Source organism: Hirundo rustica, chromosome Z, assembly GCF_015227805.2.
Source record: "Hirundo rustica isolate bHirRus1 chromosome Z, bHirRus1.pri.v3, whole genome shotgun sequence".
In the NCBI taxonomy this organism is placed as follows: Eukaryota; Metazoa; Chordata; class Aves; order Passeriformes; family Hirundinidae; genus Hirundo; species Hirundo rustica.
In genome coordinates this window covers 73647369-73665897 of record NC_053488.1, presented here as the reverse complement: position 1 = coordinate 73665897, position 18529 = coordinate 73647369, and the positions used below count along the sequence as shown (strand labels likewise).

Below are 18529 nucleotides of genomic sequence, written 5' to 3'. Positions count from 1 at the left end.
TATTCTGACTCTGGTCGATATTGCAGACCACTATTGGTCTGTCTGCTTAATCAAAAATAAGACTTGAGTAAAGCTAGGCATCCGTTTTTGTCCTAACAGCAGGAACACAAATCCACATATGTAAAGCATCAACACAGAATGTGCCTCTGTTTCAGAGCTCCTTACGTAACATTTCCCCAGCAGACACTCAGCGATGCTCTCTGCCAAGCATGAACAAGGCTGGAAAGCATCAGTAGCTCCAGCCCAAACATTAGCAGTGCTACTAACACCTTTATAAAAGTGAAATATCTCTGATGAATGAGATCGGTAACAAGTTGTCATCACTGAGCAAGCTGCCACCCTAGATAGAGTTCCTTTGTTGGTCACAAAGGGATGCAAGTTGAAACTCTGCATTTCTCTCACACAAGGCACTGCTGTTTGTTGATGTTGCTGTGTTTTAGGAGGAGCACTGGAGAAAGAGTCTGGATTTTATGACCAGAGCTCAAAAACTGTCTTCATTTCCATTGGTGATATAATTACAAGCCAAGCTCATGTCTCAAATGTAGAAGAGTATTTTGAAATTTCTCCTGTAAAGACAGCTGAGATACAAATTGACATGGGACCAGAGTGATATTGGATATGAAAACAATCCAGAACAAAAATAAGAAAATAAATTTCTCATAAGAGCTGTAAAAATGGCTTTCATTCCAGCTGTCTTTGCAAAGCTTCCAAAGCATTTGCAAATTCACGTTATTGCCTTACCACTCATTTTTATTTCCAGCAAATGCTGTGTTTGTCAACTATGAAGTTATTTCTTAGCTATTATTCTTGTTGGCTTTAAAAAAAAAAAAAAAAAGAAAAGAAAAAAAAAAGTGACTTTTGACTGTAATCCTGTAATTGTTTTCATCCCCAGTATTGTGTTAATTGTTCTCATCCCTCAGTATTGTGGTGTAGTCCTGTTCTCCTTGCAGTCAATAATGAGTCTGCCTGATGTGTGTACCTGTGTGATTCTGTGTAGTGGTTTGTAGCATGACAGCTGTTCACTGTGTGCTCCTTGCCTAGCCACCCTCCATGTTGTGACTTTCTCTGTTTTTGTCCCTTTCTAGAAGCTGAGGAACTGTACCAGAAACGGGTGCTGACCATAACTGGCATTTGCATTGCTCTTCTAGTAGTTGGCATCATGTGTGTGGTGGCCTACTGCAAAACCAAGTAAACTTTTCTCTTCTATTTCGTATCTGTGGTTGTTGGTCAGGGCCCTCCAAGCTGACTGTAGCTTCTCTGGTCATAAGGTTGTATCTGGATTTCTCTAGAGGTGAGCTTAAGAGACAAATTCGTGACCAGGGTGCTCTGGTCCAAGCCAGATGAATGTGGGTCTCCATGTCTACCAGCAGTGCAAAATTAAGACAGGTATCTGAAAGATTTCTCAGCCTTCAAATGTAATTTGCAAATTTTTGTCTTTTTTTTTGTTTGCTTTCTTTTCTATTGCCCATTTCAGCTTGTTTCCCCAGCTGAAAAGAAACAAACTCCAATACTGGAATCATGTTGCTTTCCAGCTGTAAATTTTACGTATATTTCTAATTTGTTGGTACTTGAGACACAATTAATGATGCTAAAAGTTCCTATAAACCAAAGGCCAAAAAATTGAACACAAAAGTGCTCTCAATACAAAAGTAGGCATATAAATGCATTCTGTGAGTCTCCAAATTACTGGGGGTGACTCTCAAACATGCACGAGGCACTCTGATCATAAATTACGCAGAACATCAGCAGAATTTCTGCTGCCAAAACTTCTGTCTGTCCTTATAAATCTCCCCTCCAAAACACAGAAAACCCTTATCAAAAATATTCCAGGGTTGTATAAAACTGATTTACTGTTTCAAGGCCTGATTGGCAGTGGGACTGTTGGTTTTGGTTGTAAGGCCCACCAATAATGGATGTGTTAAAAGTGGGGGAGGAGAGAGATCATTTGTCCCTCTCAGAGAGAGTCCAGACACATACACACAACTGCTCCCACCCATAACCTTGTGCCAGTGGTCAGTGGGGAGCAACTGAAACAGTAATAAAAAATCAGATCAATTACTGCTTTTAGAAATCACATCCCCATGTATTTCAACAAACATTTAGTCAGGATCCTGAAGTATGGTTTTCTGTATAAAGAGCCCTCAGAATCCATCAGAAGTCTGGATGCTTTTTTTTTGCCCCAGACATCAACAGTCACTGTGAACCAAAAGTTAAATGTTTTTAAAAACAGTTGATGAGAATGCCATGCTGGGACATGGCCTTCCAAATGCAGCAGTGATGCCAGACTGGTATCTGTGAGGTGATTTGCAAATGCTCTTTTCCCTAAATGGGGGAAAGCTCAGAAGCCAGGAGAAATCTTGGAATGGTGTTAGGAGAACAACCAATGTAATAGCTTCGATTTTGTGGGTCTCCTTGCAAGATAAATTGTCAAGGCAATAACTTCAGACACTGAGTATTAATTCTTTATTCGCAAATCATTTCTATGAAGATAAAAGCTACTTAAGTACACACTAGCTTTCCCATTATTCTTTCATCTCAGTTTTGTGTAGTAATTTTTTTAGTTAGTGACCTTTTACTACAGGACAAACAGCACAGACAAAAGTATGCAAATCCAAATACATTGGTCACTGAAGGTGGGAAGTAATACAGTTTCCTAGGGACGGATTCTCGGGATACATGTGCCAGTCTTGTAGATGACAAACTCAAACTCCTTCTAGACCTCACTTTCTCTGCCACGTTAAGGAATTCAGATTGTTCTCAGCTCCCAAGGTCTCCAGTGCCTCATGAAGGAGAGCTGTGAAATCAAGTTAAAACCTTGCTTGAGTGCTTTCTTCTCAGCCCAGCATGTCTTTGGGTAGCTCAAATGTCTCCTGGCACTGCACTCTCTATATACCTTAACTGCTTACATGTCCAAAGATGGTGGCTGGTTATCCTCAAAGCATAAAGTCCACATGAACCATAGACTGTATCCTTCTGAGACAGGAGCATTTCCAAGACAGATGTGTCTGCATATGCCATTCATGTGATGTGATACAAATCAAGCATTTTCCACTATCCAGGCACATACACACAGAGAAAATATATAAAATGCTGTGTGTTAAGTCATGTTTTCATTGTCTTTAAGCTTTCATGACTATCAAGCTTCAACATATTTATTGCCCTCTCTCCTCCTTTTTTGTAAAGCTTGGAACAGCCCCCTTGAGTTCAAAACAGGATTGAAAATAGTTGTCTCTTACACTGTCCTATCCTGCCATCACTATCTGCACTTCTGCATACAGCTTAGTATGTATTTTAGCTTTTGCCACAGCTAAAGTCGTATGCATTCCAGAGAGTGTTGGAGCCTACATCCTCCCTTCACTGCCCTGGATTCCGTGACAGTAAGGTGGAGGTTCTCCAGGGTAATAAGAGAAAATGGGGTAATATTTATAAATTAAGTCTGAAATTGAATAGCCCTTTCTCTGGTTATTTATTTTGTTGTTTTAATTAGTGTGCTCGGATTAGCCATGTTCTACTATGCTGTAAACTTTGCTGCTGACACCTTGTAATGATCTTCTGAAAATTTCTTCTGAGGAAAGCTGAAAGGATTACAGAATCACAGAATCATTTAGATTGGAAAAGACCTTTGAGATCGCATCCAAGCTTTGACTGACCACCGCCTTAGCAACTAGACCATGGCACTGAGTGTCATGACCACTCATGTCTTGAACACCCCCAGAGAGGGTGACTCCACTACCACTCTGGGCAGTCTATTCCAATGCTTAATAACCCTTTACATGAAGAAATTCCTCCTGATGTCCAACCTGAACCTCTCCTGGCACAGCCTGAGGCCATTTCTTCTTGGCCTCTTGCTACTTGCCTGGGAGAAGAGGCCAACACCCACCTGCCTACAGCCTCCTTTCAGGCAGTTGTAGATAGCGATAAGGTCACCCTGTGCCTCCTCTTCTCCAGGCTGGACAACCCCAGCTCCCTCAGCTGCTCCTCACAGGACTTACATATTCTTAGCAAGTGGGGAAATAGCAGCTAAGGACAGGAAAGAGTAGAAGCATCAAAGTCAGTCAGAGATCATGTCATTAATGCATGGATAGTTCTACTACATGCATTTGCAGCCATGGTGTTGGAGTCCAGGGCATTCCTTTGGTTGCCCTGGAGGGTCAGGGACCTGGGCAGGGGGGTCTGGGACCCCAGCCCAGAGCTCAGAGAGACACTGGCTTTGATCTCAGTCCATGGGAAAAACTTCCTACACTGAGAGAAGGTTTACAGGCCACAAGAATGTGAAAAATAGTAGTTTAGCTTATCACAGGGTGAGAAAATACTAATTTTAGGTTCCTAGCATTGAAGTGAATGGGGACAAGATGGAGAATCTGGGGCGTTGTCTCCTTCTTCTTCTCCTTCTCCTTCCCTCACTCCATTGCTGCATTGACGTGGCACAAAGTAGTTAGTGAGGATTGGGTCAAAGTAAAGATGACCTTTTTAGTAATAGTGATAGACATTGGTAAGAAATAGTAAATAAGAAATACGTAGTAATTAGTATAAAAGATAAGGACAGCCCAGCTCGGGGGGAGACGTGAGGAATCCATGCAGCTGCGAACATCTTGTCGGACTCCGAGAAAATTGTAAGATAAGAAATAATAAACGAAGTATGCGACGTTGAAAAATCTAAACCTAAGAACTCCGTCTCTTCCTTTGGCTTGGCTCAGAGCTGTGCAGGGGAGCAAAGGACCCTGACACCACCTGAATGTTGGAGAAAGCCCCCAACACCATGGCATCCACCTGGTAATCATTAGGCTTCAAGAGCAAACCTGATGTTGCTGAAACTAAACCTTCCAGAAGCCTGCAGACTCAGGCCTATCCCATATACTCTCACTTTGGATTTCTGAGGCTCCCTTTGCACTCTTCTTTAACACATTTATGGTTTTGAAGTACACTGTTGAGATAGTGGATGAATCCCACCAAAAGTAACTTCCACATCACAAAGACCATGTTCCAGTGTCTGCAAGCAAGCCCTGAGGCACAGACACCTCGACTCCTTGTAGTGAACAAAGAAGTGCAGCTCAATGGGCTGTCAGAAACTTTGCCTTGGCCTCTTGTGAGGGTGTCAAGGTGCCTGGGTTAAAATCTCTCTGCCATCCCTTCTGAGTGCAGAAAAGAGCTCCTCCTGAGACAGAGCATTGCTTAGGAATGGCTTTCCTTTTCTTCTCACTTATTCCTGTCCCCGCTGTGTCCTGCTGACTCCTGGAAGGGATCCCAAATATCCTTCCCCCTGTGCAGGTTCCCACAGCTCCAGCTGCATTTAGACCTGCCGTTTTCAGAGTTACTCTGAGCTCTAGCAGCAGTGGAGAAAATTCTGGCAAAAAAGTGATGTTATATTATTATCACCAACATCAGTATGCTGAAAGGGGCAGCTGCATTCCTTTTATCTGTTAAAATTGTTTCTGTGTTTCATGCACAGGAAGCAGAGGAAAAAGTTGCACGACCGCCTTCGGCAGAGCCTGCGCTCGGAGAGGAACAACGTGATGAACATGGCCAATGGGCCTCACCACCCCAACCCACCGCCGGACAACGTCCAGCTTGTGAATGTAGGTTTCACTGCACGGGTTTCAGCCTAGACTGCCAGTGCCCCAGGATACCCTACCCAACAGCTTTTAAACATCTACCTGCTGCAGGCTGGTGACTGATTTCTCTTGGCTTTCTTCACACAGAAAAAATTGCTATCACAAACTGCTGCCATCTTCTCCATCAGAAAATAGTATTTTTGGTGTATCTGATGGTAATGGGAGGTTGCTTTTCCACACAGGTGTCTATTGGGACTTCTCATTCCCTTGTTAAATACATTTTTATGGTTTGATTGGGACACAGACCTTTCCTCATTTATATCCTCCTGTTTGAGTCTAGATGGGCTATGTACACTGAGGTGAACATGAATGTGCTCAAGTGTGTCAGTATGGTTTCTGCGTGTATTTAAGTGACAAAATTTGTGCTTTGGCACATGTTAAAGGCTGAAATCTGGGAAGGAGGGATTGGGAATTGTGTCTACAAACTTGCTGTGAATTACAGTTTGTAAACCTGAGGTTTGTCTGGGTTTTTTCAGCAGTACGTTTCAAAAAATGTAATCTCCAGTGAGCATGTCATCGAGCGAGAAACAGAGACCTCGTTTTCTACAAGCCATTACACCTCAACAACACATCACTCCGTGACAGTCACCCAGACATCTAGCCACAGGTACTGGAGGGGGAAGGCAAATAGCAGCTGTAGTATCTGATCTGTTGCTGTTGCAAAACCAAAACAGTGTGTAAAACAACAAACCAGGGAAGATCTATGCCCCCTTCATAGTGTATTCATTTTAAGATTAACAATATTTGCTGTCATGTCACCTAATTATTTTCCCAGGAATTTACAAAGACCTTTATTACCCGAATGGCATCCCAATACTGTCACAGTGAATTCTAGTATATGCAAATTGCTAAATCAGTGACACTTCTGATGACTGGAAAGTCCTCCTTCCCTCTCCTTTCATCCATACATGCAAAGTCATGTGCCTGTTGATGCCTGTGGATTCATACAATTCGCTCAACTCTGCAGCTCCAGTTACCAGTCTAAAGGTTATGCTGCAGGTCCTGAGTGGCAACAGAGCCCCTCCTGTCCCTGGCTGAACCGCTCATATGCGTTTGCCACCAAAGCCCACTCTCATACTCCTCCTTTCTCTTTTCCTGGTTGCTGCTCTCCAGCTGGAGTAATGGCCACACTGAAAGCATCCTCTCTGAGAGCCACTCGGTGCTCGTCAGCTCCTCCATGGAGAACAGCAGGCACGCCAGCCCAGCAGGGCCCCGGAGCCGTCTCAATGGCATCGGCGGGCCACGGGACGGCCACAGCTTCCTCCGGCACGCGAGAGAGACCCCCGACTCCTACCGAGACTCTCCTCACAGTGAAAGGTAGGACACACCACCTCATTGTCCTCAGCTGGCAAGACCTGGAATTTTCCCAGATGGTTTCAAAGCTTGGGAGCACAGGAGAAAATGCAACAGTGCAGCTGTTCATGTAGGGCATACGTCTCCTTATTCATAAAGGTGGAGAGCTTAGTAGTAGTTTAAAGTCCACCAAAAGCATTTCTTCCTTCTTGCCTCTGCTGGATTTAGTCCTAGTAGCCAGCAGTTCACACTTGGAAAAGCTCTGTTGGAGTAATTAGTCAGAAATTTCCATATAAATAAAATATAAACAGAACTTTGCCTAATTATCTATTTCTTAGAAGAAGCAAGTGAGAAACTGAGAGATTTTGCAGGGAGAAAGTAATGTACTGATACACAGGAGGAAGGCACTAAGGACTGCTAAGCAGTATAGAAGTTATGCCACCACCTACTTTCTGGATTATTCCAGTTCCTAAACTTTTTAAAAACTCCACTTAACCCTTTATTAAATAAATGCAAGGAACACAAGGTGCAAGCCAGAAGGACTCAGGTCACTATTAAATCAGAAACAGTTATGAATAAAGCTTGCCAGTAGTTTTCCAACCAAGTATTTTTTTTCTCTAAAAAGGCTGCTTCACCAGTTTCTAAGATCTGCCTAGAAGTACATCAGTTGCAAAAAAAATTACTCTAAAATATTCTTCTCAGGTTTAGGCTAACATTTTACTTCAAGATGGCTCTATAATAGAAAAAGAAATATTGAGGATAAACAAGACATTTAAGAAAGAGCTTTTCTCCCAGGAATTGTAGGCAGAAGAAAAAGGAAAACAAAAGGTTATGGACCAGCTCTCTGAGCTCTTCTAAATCAGAAGGGATTTGGCCTTTTGGAGTGTCCATGATGCCAAAAATGCAACCAGGCAATCCCCAGGGAGACTAAGTTGAGTAGGAGACAAATTGTAGTTTTCAGAGAAGTGAATGTGCAAGTAGAGCAAACACCATTTCTGTGTTACTAGCTCTGCCGTACAAACAACTGCTAAGCAGCAGGAAGAGGGCCCACTAAAGGAGGGACCCTAAGTGTAGTACCAGTAAGGACTATAAGCTAGCCCACTCATTAAAAATTATGTGTTATTTACCATGGGATTTAATTTCAAGATACGTGGCTCACATGACATAAACAACCATGGCTCCAATCCAGCAGAGCACTTTGACAAGATTATCTTTTAATCATGCAAGTAGGCCCACTGATATCTGCAAGATTACTCACATGGGTGGAGCTCAGCACGTGTTTAAGTGCTTTGCTGGATCATGTGAGTATTACAGCTTAGTATATTTGGGCATCTGCATGTGAGAAGTGAAGACCATTCCTGCAATCTGCCTGCATTGCATGGGACACCCAGAGCATCACTCTAATACGAACTGTTTAGATTTAATTGTGGGGGGGAGGAGAGAGAGGAGAGCATATTCCTTTTTGTTTCTCTGAGAAGAAAAAGGGTATTTCATCAATTATTGTCTCTTGAAGTTTGTACTATTGGTTCAAAAGCAGAATTTCTGTGATAATTCATCAGGCATTGACAGCTTAGCTTGTGCCTCAAGCAATCACAGATTTGGAATGTGGGAGATGATAGTTCCCTGGGCATTAATTGGAGGCCTAGTCTATTTTAAGCAAGCAGGAAATACATGGCCAATTGTTCCTGAGATGGCTTGTGTGTATACAAGGGAGAAAGTGAGAGTTATTTGGAACTAAAAATTACTCAGAAACATAAAGGAATGTAGAGGCTGACAAATTACTTCCCAAAGCCATCAAATGTTGCTGTACTGTGAATTGGTAGACCAAGGCTGTACTCCCTCAATTTTCAAATTAAATTGAACAGACATTACAAGGTGTTCTTTTGCGTTGCCCCATCCACTTGCTGGATCCCATGCCCTGCCACCAGTGTACACAAGCAGAGGGCACATGCAGTTTTATCTTGGATGTCCTTAGCTGTCTTACCGGAGAGGTCAAAAAACATTGTCTCTGCACAAAAGTCTGCACTATATGATGAAGCTGGCAGCATATAACCAGTTAATGTGTGCTGTATGGCCATGGGTATGCTCTGATCCCCTTTCACTGAGCCAGCATAGTTGGCCATGAAGCTGGATAAGTCAATCACCTTTTAACTTTCCTTTCAGGGTGGGCTAGAACTGCTCGAGTTCAGCTCCTGAGCCTGAGGTTGCAGACAGCAACTAGTTAGCACTGCCCTTTTAGGGTGTGAGGGAATAGACCAGAAACATGTGAATGCACAACATTCCAGTATGAGTAAACTTAACACTGTTGAAAGCCTGCACAGTACATTGAACACATTTAACCAACTCAATGTGTTAACAGAACCAGTCTAGCTAAAATCTAGTGTGCCATAAAGACATACATGCCAACAGCTGAGAAAGTAGAAAGGCTTCAGTTTTTCAGACAATGCATATTAGAAATGTGAAAGGGATTAAAAGCTCAGTCATGGAAGGAGAAAAAATTAGTTAATTCATCCAATGCACAGATCTATTCATTGCCCTTTGCTCAACCAACTTGATTAATTCCCATGTATAACTCTAGGTTTGGTTTATTCCATTCTCTCGCTCCTCAGTTCCTGTAAATCAATGTACAATCAATGCGCCTCTAGTGAAATCAATTTATGCTACTGCATGTCTGTCCAGAATCTGTCCCATTTTCTCCTTTTTGCTGCAACTCCATTTTTATCAAGTGTAATGTGTGCAACTGAGTCATAGATTGAATAAGAAAGCTGGATTCAGTTTTATTTTGGTCATTTCAGGCTCAGATAAATAAACCAGTAATGGAAAACTAAATAACTACATCAATCATATACATATAGCTTTTCTCAATGGGCCTGTAATGGAGCTTAGAATGATTTTAACTTTAGACACAGATGAAATTCAGGTAGGTGAATTTAGGATAAGATTAAAAACAAAGCTAGACCATGCAAAGCATCATGCTGGGCACTGTGCTTCTGATCAAGTGATTTTAGGCAGATCCTCACCTGGCATGAATCCACATGACCTCATAGCGTGTCTACTGATTAAAACTAGTTGAGACCTTTGCATTTTTTGTTCTGTTTCTTTGGGACAAACCCTGTAATGGCACCATTTTCAGAAATCACTTCTGACCACTACCCTTCTCACAAGAACAGGGAAGATTTTGCAGAGAGATCATGGGCACTAGGCCAGACAATCGTTGTCTTTCAGCATTTGTTCCCAAAAGAAGACAAATGGTATGCTGTGCTTCTTTGCAGATAGATCTACCAGCCAGGGTAACTAGCACCCAAGGAGTGAAGCAGCAAAAACTCCTGGGATGGTGTTACAAATGCTTCTCTGACTACCCTTGGTGATCAAAAGTAGCAGAATCTGGCTCTAGATTTAATCCAAACATTACTTTCCTCCTTAGCCTGAGACAGTTTGGTTGCCAGAAGAGGGTGAAGCCCCAAGAGAACCATCCTTCAGTTCCCTTCCTTTCTTTCCCCCTGCCTGTTTGCATGTGCCCCAGATTCTGGTCAAATCCTTCCAGAAGTGCAGCAGCTGTTTTCCTTTTGAGAAAATACTTGCAAATGCATTTTGTTTCTGGCAGCCTGTCTGTCTCTGAATCCCATTCCTGGATACATTCCAGAAAGTTATTCTGGCAAAAAATTTATAGCATCTCGAGGGCTGAGATCTGGGAGTTTTGCTGCACTCCTCCTGCTTTCAAATGTTTTTGCCCAGAGTCCCAGAAGTCAGCATTTTATAGGAATAATAGGAACAGGAAAGGTTCTTTAGTAGCCCTCTGTGAGGATGCTGAGGATCCTAAGAGATCCCTACTATTTCTCTCCTCATCCACATGAGCTGCCACGTTCACAGGTCACCACTCCTCCTGGGCTCGCAACCTCTTCCTGTCTCTTTTCTTTAGGTATGTCTCAGCTATGACCACACCAGCTCGCATGTCACCTGTTGATTTTCACACTCCAACTTCTCCCAAGTCCCGCCCCTCCACAATGTCACCACCGGCTTCCAGCTTGACCGTCTCCATCCCTTCAGTGGCGGTGAGTCCCTTCATAGAAGAGGAGCGACCACTGCTCCTGGTGACTCCGCTGCAACTGCATGAGAAGTATGACCACCACCTCCAGCAATTCAACTCCTTTCACCACAATGCCACCCATGAGAGCAACAGCCTGCCACCAAGTCCTCTGCGGATTGTGGAGGATGAGGAGTACGAGACCACGCAGGAGTACGAACCAGCACAGGAGCCTCCAAAGAAACTCACCAACAGCCGGAGGGTCAAAAGAACAAAGCCCAATGGCCACATTTCCAGCAGGGTGGAAGTGGACTCTGACACAAGCTCTGAGAGCAGCAGCTCTGAGACCGAAACCGAGGATGAGAGAATAGGCGAGGATACACCATTTCTGAGCGTACCGAACCCTGGGCCAGCCAGTCTGGAGCCAGCCTCTGCCTTCCGGCTGGCTGAAGCCAGGACTAACCCGGCAAATCGCTTCTCCACCCCAGAAGAGTTACAAGCAAGGTTGTCCAGTGTGATAGCTAACCAAGACCCTATTGCTGTATAAAACATAAAACACATAGATTCACATGTAAAACTTTATTTTATATAATGAAGTATTCCACCTTTAAATTAAACAATTTATTTTATTTTAGCAATTCCGCTGATAGAAAACAGGAGAGGAAAAGAAACTTTTATAACTTAAATATACGTATGTACAAATGTGTTATGTGCCATATGTAGCAATTTTTTACAGTATTTCAAAAATGGGGAAAGATATCAATGGTGCCTTTATGTTATGTTAAGTTGAGAGCAAGTTTTGTATAGTTACAATGATGGCTGTCCCATAGTATTTTGCAAAACCTTTTAGCCCTCAGTTGTCCTAGCTTTTTTGTGCACTGCATTATAATGACTGGATGTATGATTTGCAAGAATTGCAGAAGTCCCTCTGGTCGCTTGCTGTAGAGTCTCCAAATCAGAAAGCCCTGTAATGGCACCCCCACCCTACTCCGCCAGAAAAACACACATATACACACACATACAGAGTCAGAAAGAAAAAAGAAAAAAAAAAAAATTAAAAAAGGAAAAAAAATAATAAAAGAATTCTTATATGAGAACTTTTATTTGCTTTCAATATATGAGATGAGTTTTGTCTGCTCTCTGCCAGCCAAAAGGTTTGCTTCTTTGAGCATTGGGATAATAGTGATAATAGTAGATCCAACAGCATGCTACTATTAATTACAACAGAATAACAAAAAACATACAAACAAACAAACAACAACAACAAAAAAGTCAACCTGCATTAAATAATGTTACTTATAGAAAGAAAGTAATACTGTGATTTAAAACCAAATATATTATTAATCAGAGGTCAGCTTGTAATCACTAGGAGCTGCCATTTCATTATTTTCCAGATATTAATTGTTCTAGTTATCCCTTAGGAAATGGGTTTAAGTTAGCTGAGGCTTTGAACCCAATACTCTATTTAAACAAGAAAGGGAAAGGAAAAAAAAAAAAAAAAGAAAAAAAAAAGAAAAAAAAGAAAAAAAAAGAAAAAAAGAAAAAAAGAAAAAAAAGAAAAAATTATTTTATGTTAATGAGGCAAATATAATAGGTATCTGTAATCAAGCAAGGAAGAGATCTAGCTGGAAAACAAATGCCACTAATAAAAGTGCAATCAGTTTTCACCTCTATTTCTTAATGTTGATTTCTAATACATGATTTATTCTTTTGTTTCCCCTCAATTTTCTTCCCATTTTTCTCTTCCTTGGAAAGAACCCTGACAAGCTTCTAGAAATACCTTGTTAGAGTTGCTGTTGGAGTAAGGCTTACTCTTGGACACAGAAAGGCCTTTCAGAGAAGAACTTGATTTGCTGAATAGCTAAAAAGTTTAGGCATGTAGGAAGGACAAAGCAAATGTATGGAGTTTATTTCTACTCACCTTTATCAACTCCATTACTTGGTTGAGAGAGGCAAGGCTGATGCAGAGCCCTTTTATGAAGGCAAGCTCACCATGTGGGTTGCAGCCCTAGTGACCCATGTGTGACTATTTGATACCAGTGTTTATATGGCCAGTGACAGTCTTGACGTCATTGACTAGTGATGGACAAGGATGCTGTCAGTGCTGGAGCACTTGCATCCATGCAGACAGAGGCAAATGGCCTGTTTTGCACTGAATTCCTATCAGTTTAGTCAAGGTCACTCTGCCTCTTCTATACTTTCAATTTTTTTCTTGTGTGTTCAGTTGGCACAGAATTGACTCAGGATTGATGTGGAAAACAAATGTTTTTCCTAGACTCTGGGGATTCTGAAAATGAGAACATCTGTTTTACAGGTATTACTGAGCTCTAAATAAGAACCCTGTCAAGAGAAAAAGAATTTCAGCCAAACTACACTCATCCTTTGGGCCACATTCAGGTCCTAGTTAAATAAAGAGAAATACATCAAGGAAAATTTGTGAGATGCAAGCCTGAGGAACAAAAGTCCCAATTCAGTAAATTGTTCAAGCGTATGCTTATGGTAATCCCAGCAAAAGTTGCCTTCAGCATGTGCTAGACTCTCATTGACATATCCAGCACATGTGAAAAGTAAAGCATGTGCCTGAGAGTTTTACTGAACAAGGTGTCCTATTGATTTGAGAACTGAAAGTAAAGTACAGCAAAAGAAGCTTTTTGCCAGGATGACACAAACCAGTGAGTTCTTCACTGTATAGATAAACATATCACATTAGTCAGAACACATGTGAGTCTACCTGAACACCAGATTCAGCAGAAAAAGAACAACAAAAAAACTTAGGAAACTATAGGAAACATAGTTGTCCACTAGGATGTTAGTGGTAGAACTAAAAGGCTAGGAAACTAGCACAGCTTTGGGCTATGTGGTGGCTGAAATGGCGCTACTTATTTGAGAAGTCTATGGGAGATGGCAAATATATACCGCCTGGACTTAAGTCTCCTTTGCCATTTTTCCCTGGCTGGCATGTACTTGAACACACTTTGCCTTTGCAGAATGAAACAAAAGCTCTCTACAAATTCTAGACACCATGCTCTCATTTTCATCCCTTTAGTCATGCCTATTTATCTGCAATCCCATGCAGCAGAATATCCACTTCTCCAGTAACTCTGCAACTCAGTAATACAGAGGGCCAAGTGGGCTTTCCTATATAAAGACCACAAGTCTCCAAAGGATTTGCACTGTTGAGTTTCTGTGGACGCTTGAATATCTGTCATTTCAGGAAGGCCTCTGACACTGCAAAGATTTTGCAGCATAGATGAGACCAAAAAAGGATGGCAGAGAAACAAGAAATTTGCCCCAAAATCACCCATTTTAGTGGCACAATAGAGATAATAACAGGTCTTCTGTAAACTCCTCCGGTGTATATGAATCAAGGTCAGCTCTTGTTGAAGTATCTATAATAGCCCAGACAGATTAATCAGGATGGAAAGGGAACATGCCTTGACGTTGAGTAGATTATTTGACTACTACCACTGTTATCATGGAAGGACAGTACAAAGTGAAGGAGCAGTTCCATATTTGGGAACTGTACGTGTGAGATTTATTTGTTATAGGTCTAGGGAAAAATGTCACACCTCTTCTGTTGCAGTGCCTCCAAGTCAAATTGCTGTGCAGTTCCTGCGCTTTCTCCCCCTCGGAACATACACAATATGTTATAGGGCAAGCATGAAATTAGGCTGGAGACTTCACATGGAGCTAAGAACTAGAAAATACAATTGGGGATATGGCTGCCTAAGCCCTTAGATCTTTGTGAAGGACCCAGCCTTACAGCACAATTCATGCAGCAGTGAATTTGGGAATTGCCCTGGCTTGGCACACACAGAAGCAGGAGGAGGACACAGACCCTCACCTCTTAGCTTGTGTTTGTCACACTGTGAGGATGTTTCACATCAGTCAGGCCCACACCCAGAAGTTAGTCAGTCTGCCTGGCCACAAATGCCGCTGGCAGGCTGTAGCCAGTTCCTGCTGGCCAAGGGGCTGGAGGCTGCAGCAGCTCGGAGGAGAGCCAGCAAGTGCCTATGGAAAAGGCCAGCTCCCCTGTTAGGGATCTTTGCTTCATTATCCAGACCTTTGAGCTAGGCAGTCCCAACACCTTTGAGCCATCACTGTGATGCTTGCCGCTTCTTCAGCTGAAAGTCATGGCAAGAAGAAACATGCTTTGTAGAGGGGGAGAAATATTCCAGTGGTGGCAGAATTAAGATTGTCCTGGTTTATTTCCATGTAATTTAGTTTGAGACATGAGTTTTTCCTGTGTATGTGTTTACATGCAGGAATTATTCCAAAATAAAAGGCTTCTTTCAAGAATGTATAGCTAGATTATGTTGTGCACAACCTGGTACAGCCTGCCTATTTAAGGGGTGTAAATCATTACAGCTCCATAGAGGTTCCCATGTAACAGAGTAAAGGCTACTCCCTCCTTTTGGCCCAGTTATTCCCTTCATCTCGTGAGCCACCCCAACACACCCAGGTTTAAGAGATCAATCACTGCCTTTATCAGGGAAACAGGAAAGCTCCTTTCCAGTACTCCAAAACAACAATGCTGCATATCTATCCCTGCTTCTCTCACACACATTGCAAGCAGTTTCCTGAGCATCCAGGATAGCAAACTGGTGTCTCCTCCAAGGACACACCTTGCAGTCTGTTGAGCACTTCTTGGCCCTGCAGTGTGGCTATTTACCATCACCTGGGACTTACTTCTAGTAAGAAACAAAAATGCACCTATGAAATGCTGCAGAGAAAGGCAGACAAAGAACATGGCCAATTATCATCATTTGTAATTCTCTATTCTATTGTAAATAAGTCTTGTACATACGTGGATGTTTTCATTATTTACTGTCTTTATGGATATTGTGTTAAATGAGACGCTCTTAGTTTATTGTGTAACACTGTAAATAACATAACATCCTTTATTATTTATGCATAGGCATCTAACATGCAGAGAAAGTTATCCTCATATTATTTTAAGATATATGTCAAAAAGATGTTGCATTTTTCCTTTTGCTTTGAAAAAAAATTGTAATATATCCTCTTTTTCCCCTCTTTTCCTTTAAACAAAAAATGAATGCTAATTTATTGTTCAGGAGAGAAAGGGGATGTAACTGAAAGGCAAACTGTTCAAAGAACATGCTATGGAAGCCACAAGCTACTGATAAACTAAAGAATTTATTACCCCAAATACAGCAATAAGTAATTGTTGATTTATTAAGGTTTTGTTATTCATTTTCAGTAACAGAGGTGCTGGATTAAATTGTTTATGTGTAGTCCTGGCCCAGCTGCTCAGCAGACTGTGTCAGGTCACGAGCTACCATCTTTCTGTATCCAAACATTGTTGTAAAGGTCTTGTTCTGTTGTTGTGAACCACTGTTCCATGAGATTTCTGACTCATCCCTGTGGAGGTCTCCGGCAGACACTCTTGCTCCTACATGCATTTTTAGTTTCTTAAATTAGAATTATTAGCTCTACCCTGACCATTACTACTTAAGATGGATGGGGTTTGGGGAGGGGGAGGAGTTGGGGGGGGCAGAAATGACACAGTCTTGGGACTGCGGGAGGCTGCTCTACAAAAATGTCACCACACTGTTCAGCAACAGTCAATAAAGCAAAGCAGATACTAGGAAATCTTTGATGGCACCACCATGTCACTATATAAATTCATGATTTGTGCAGGTTGTAAATACAATGAGTGGTCCTCGTCTTCTTGTCTCAGGGTAGAAATAGTATAATGGGGAAGGGTTTGAAGGGCAACCCAGCTGAATAAATACCAGGAGCTGGTGAGGTCTGCGGAGCACTAGGTAGGCTGAGTATCATTATTCTGAAAGAAAGGACAGTGGAAAGAAGATATTAAAGGTCTATTGCAACATATTCATCCTGTAGAAGGTAAGAAAGAACTTGAGTTTAGTACTCGTCCAATAAAAGAAATGGAGTTATTAATCAAAACTACTAGGCACCGTATTCCCAGAAGGATGTAGCTCTTCATATAAGGGGTAGGGAACTTGGAGAACTACTTGCTGCAAGACATTGTGGATGGTAAAAGTTTCCATGGTTTCATGGTGGGGGCCAGATTTTAGGCATTAATCCAATGAGGATTACGAAATCCATGAAAACCACATCAGATGTGTGAAATAACTGAACTGAAAACGTGGAGATTGTATAAATTGGAAATATTGTGTATACTGGTGCTGCTATTACCCTTCTCCAACTATCTGCCACACTTGGAGAGAAGGAGGGCAGATATCCAGTCTGGCTGTGTTTACATGATATATGTGTGTAAAGTCATTTGCTGTTAATGAGCATTAAACAAGAGAAGGAAAGCTAGGCATGAGCAGAGAAGAGAGAAATGCAGTAAAGACATTTTGGATGTGTTTCACATCCGTTTGTTCCCAGGGCTAGTGCTCCCAGGCCTTCCTATTGGTGCAGAATGAGATGCTGAACAGAACTGATGGAGAAATGGAAGGATAGAAGAACAGAGGAAGGGAGGGAGGGAATGAATGAATGACTGACAAGGGTTTTCTGTTACACTCCCTCTTCCCTGGTTCTCAACACAGAGAGTAAAGACTTGGTGGTCCAGTCTGATCTCAGTTTCCTCAGACAACTTCCCTGTCTTTCTGCTTCATGTGGAGGGATCCTGTGGCTGCGAGGCTGGATGCTTAGGCTATTTGCCTCACTGAATGTTTTAGCTGTGTAGGGCCTTGTCACCTCACAGCCACCCCAAGCTAGCACATTATGGCACAGTGCTACAGTGGTGGAAAGGATGGTGCTTCCACTGCAGGCTGTTGAAATGGACTGCTTTGAGAAGACAAACCCCTTCTCAGGCATCCCCACTGCCCTTTCATGCATGGGATAGAGGTAGGCAATTTCTCAAGGAATTACATACCATAAGAACCACTCAGAGTCAACAGGACTAAGGACTTCATGACACATTTGATACAGACAAGAGGGCTTTAGGGAACATATCCTTGCGTGTTCCAAATGTCTGTCCTGGCAAAAGTTGTTTGTCAGTCCATGCTGTCTTTATCCTATTGGCTTTCTCTGCCAAGCTTTTGCCTCTGCACTTCTCCACAAGGTCTGGAAGCAGATGGTGTCAGGGAACGCTACAGGAAAATCAAGCAAACCCTTCTCATTTCTGCAGCCCACAGCTGGGTATGCTCTTAGCGTGCCAACTCCACCCAGTTATGAGCACATGATTTGGAGAACATATTCCCCAAGTTAATTCTCTCTGTCTCAGTTACAGCTGATGGGAAGAAAGCTATCTCAAATACCTTGAGATGTTGCAGTTAGTCAGTGATGATTAGCCTGTGCAGAAGAAGCAAAGCAACATGGACTGTGTGTAGGTTATGAGCCTAACTCTTCTTTAGTGACAACAGACCCTTGACGATGGCGCTTTCAGGGTTAAATCTCACTTTACCTTAAAAAAAAATTTAAAAAAAAAAAAAAAAAAAAAAAAAAAAAAAAAAAAAAAAAAGGAGCCTTAGGGATTTCTGATCCCAGAGTACTTTTTCTACCTGATGCTATGACCTTTTGCTAGAGTCATTTTAGAGTAGCTCTCATTACAAAAGTTCTACTAATTGCAAATTTCACATGTCCCCAGACTAAGGCTGGCAGGAGA

The 18529-nt window shown here is 42.1% G+C and overlaps 1 protein-coding gene across 18 annotated transcripts in view; it reads left to right on the top strand.

Moving 5' to 3' along the window:
- The window catches only part of NRG1 (neuregulin 1), a 404423-nt gene extending 388294 nt beyond the window's left edge, over window positions 1-16129 (top strand). For 16 of the 18 annotated variants that reach the window (XM_040090494.1, XM_040090492.1, XM_040090493.2 and 13 more), the window contains 5 exons: window positions 1086-1188; window positions 5450-5576; window positions 6089-6219; window positions 6726-6929; window positions 10825-16129. In XM_040090494.1, the coding sequence (XP_039946428.1) occupies window positions 1086-1188; window positions 5450-5576; window positions 6089-6219; window positions 6726-6929; window positions 10825-11476 (1217 nt within the window). In that variant the 3' untranslated portion in view covers window positions 11477-16129. Of the gene's footprint in view, window positions 1-1085; window positions 1189-5449; window positions 5577-6088; window positions 6220-6725; window positions 6934-10824 lie in introns of those variants that run through there. The other 2 variants (XM_040090488.2, XM_040090496.2) reach the window with 2 other exon arrangements.
- The last annotated feature ends 2400 nt before the right edge of the window (window positions 16130-18529 follow it).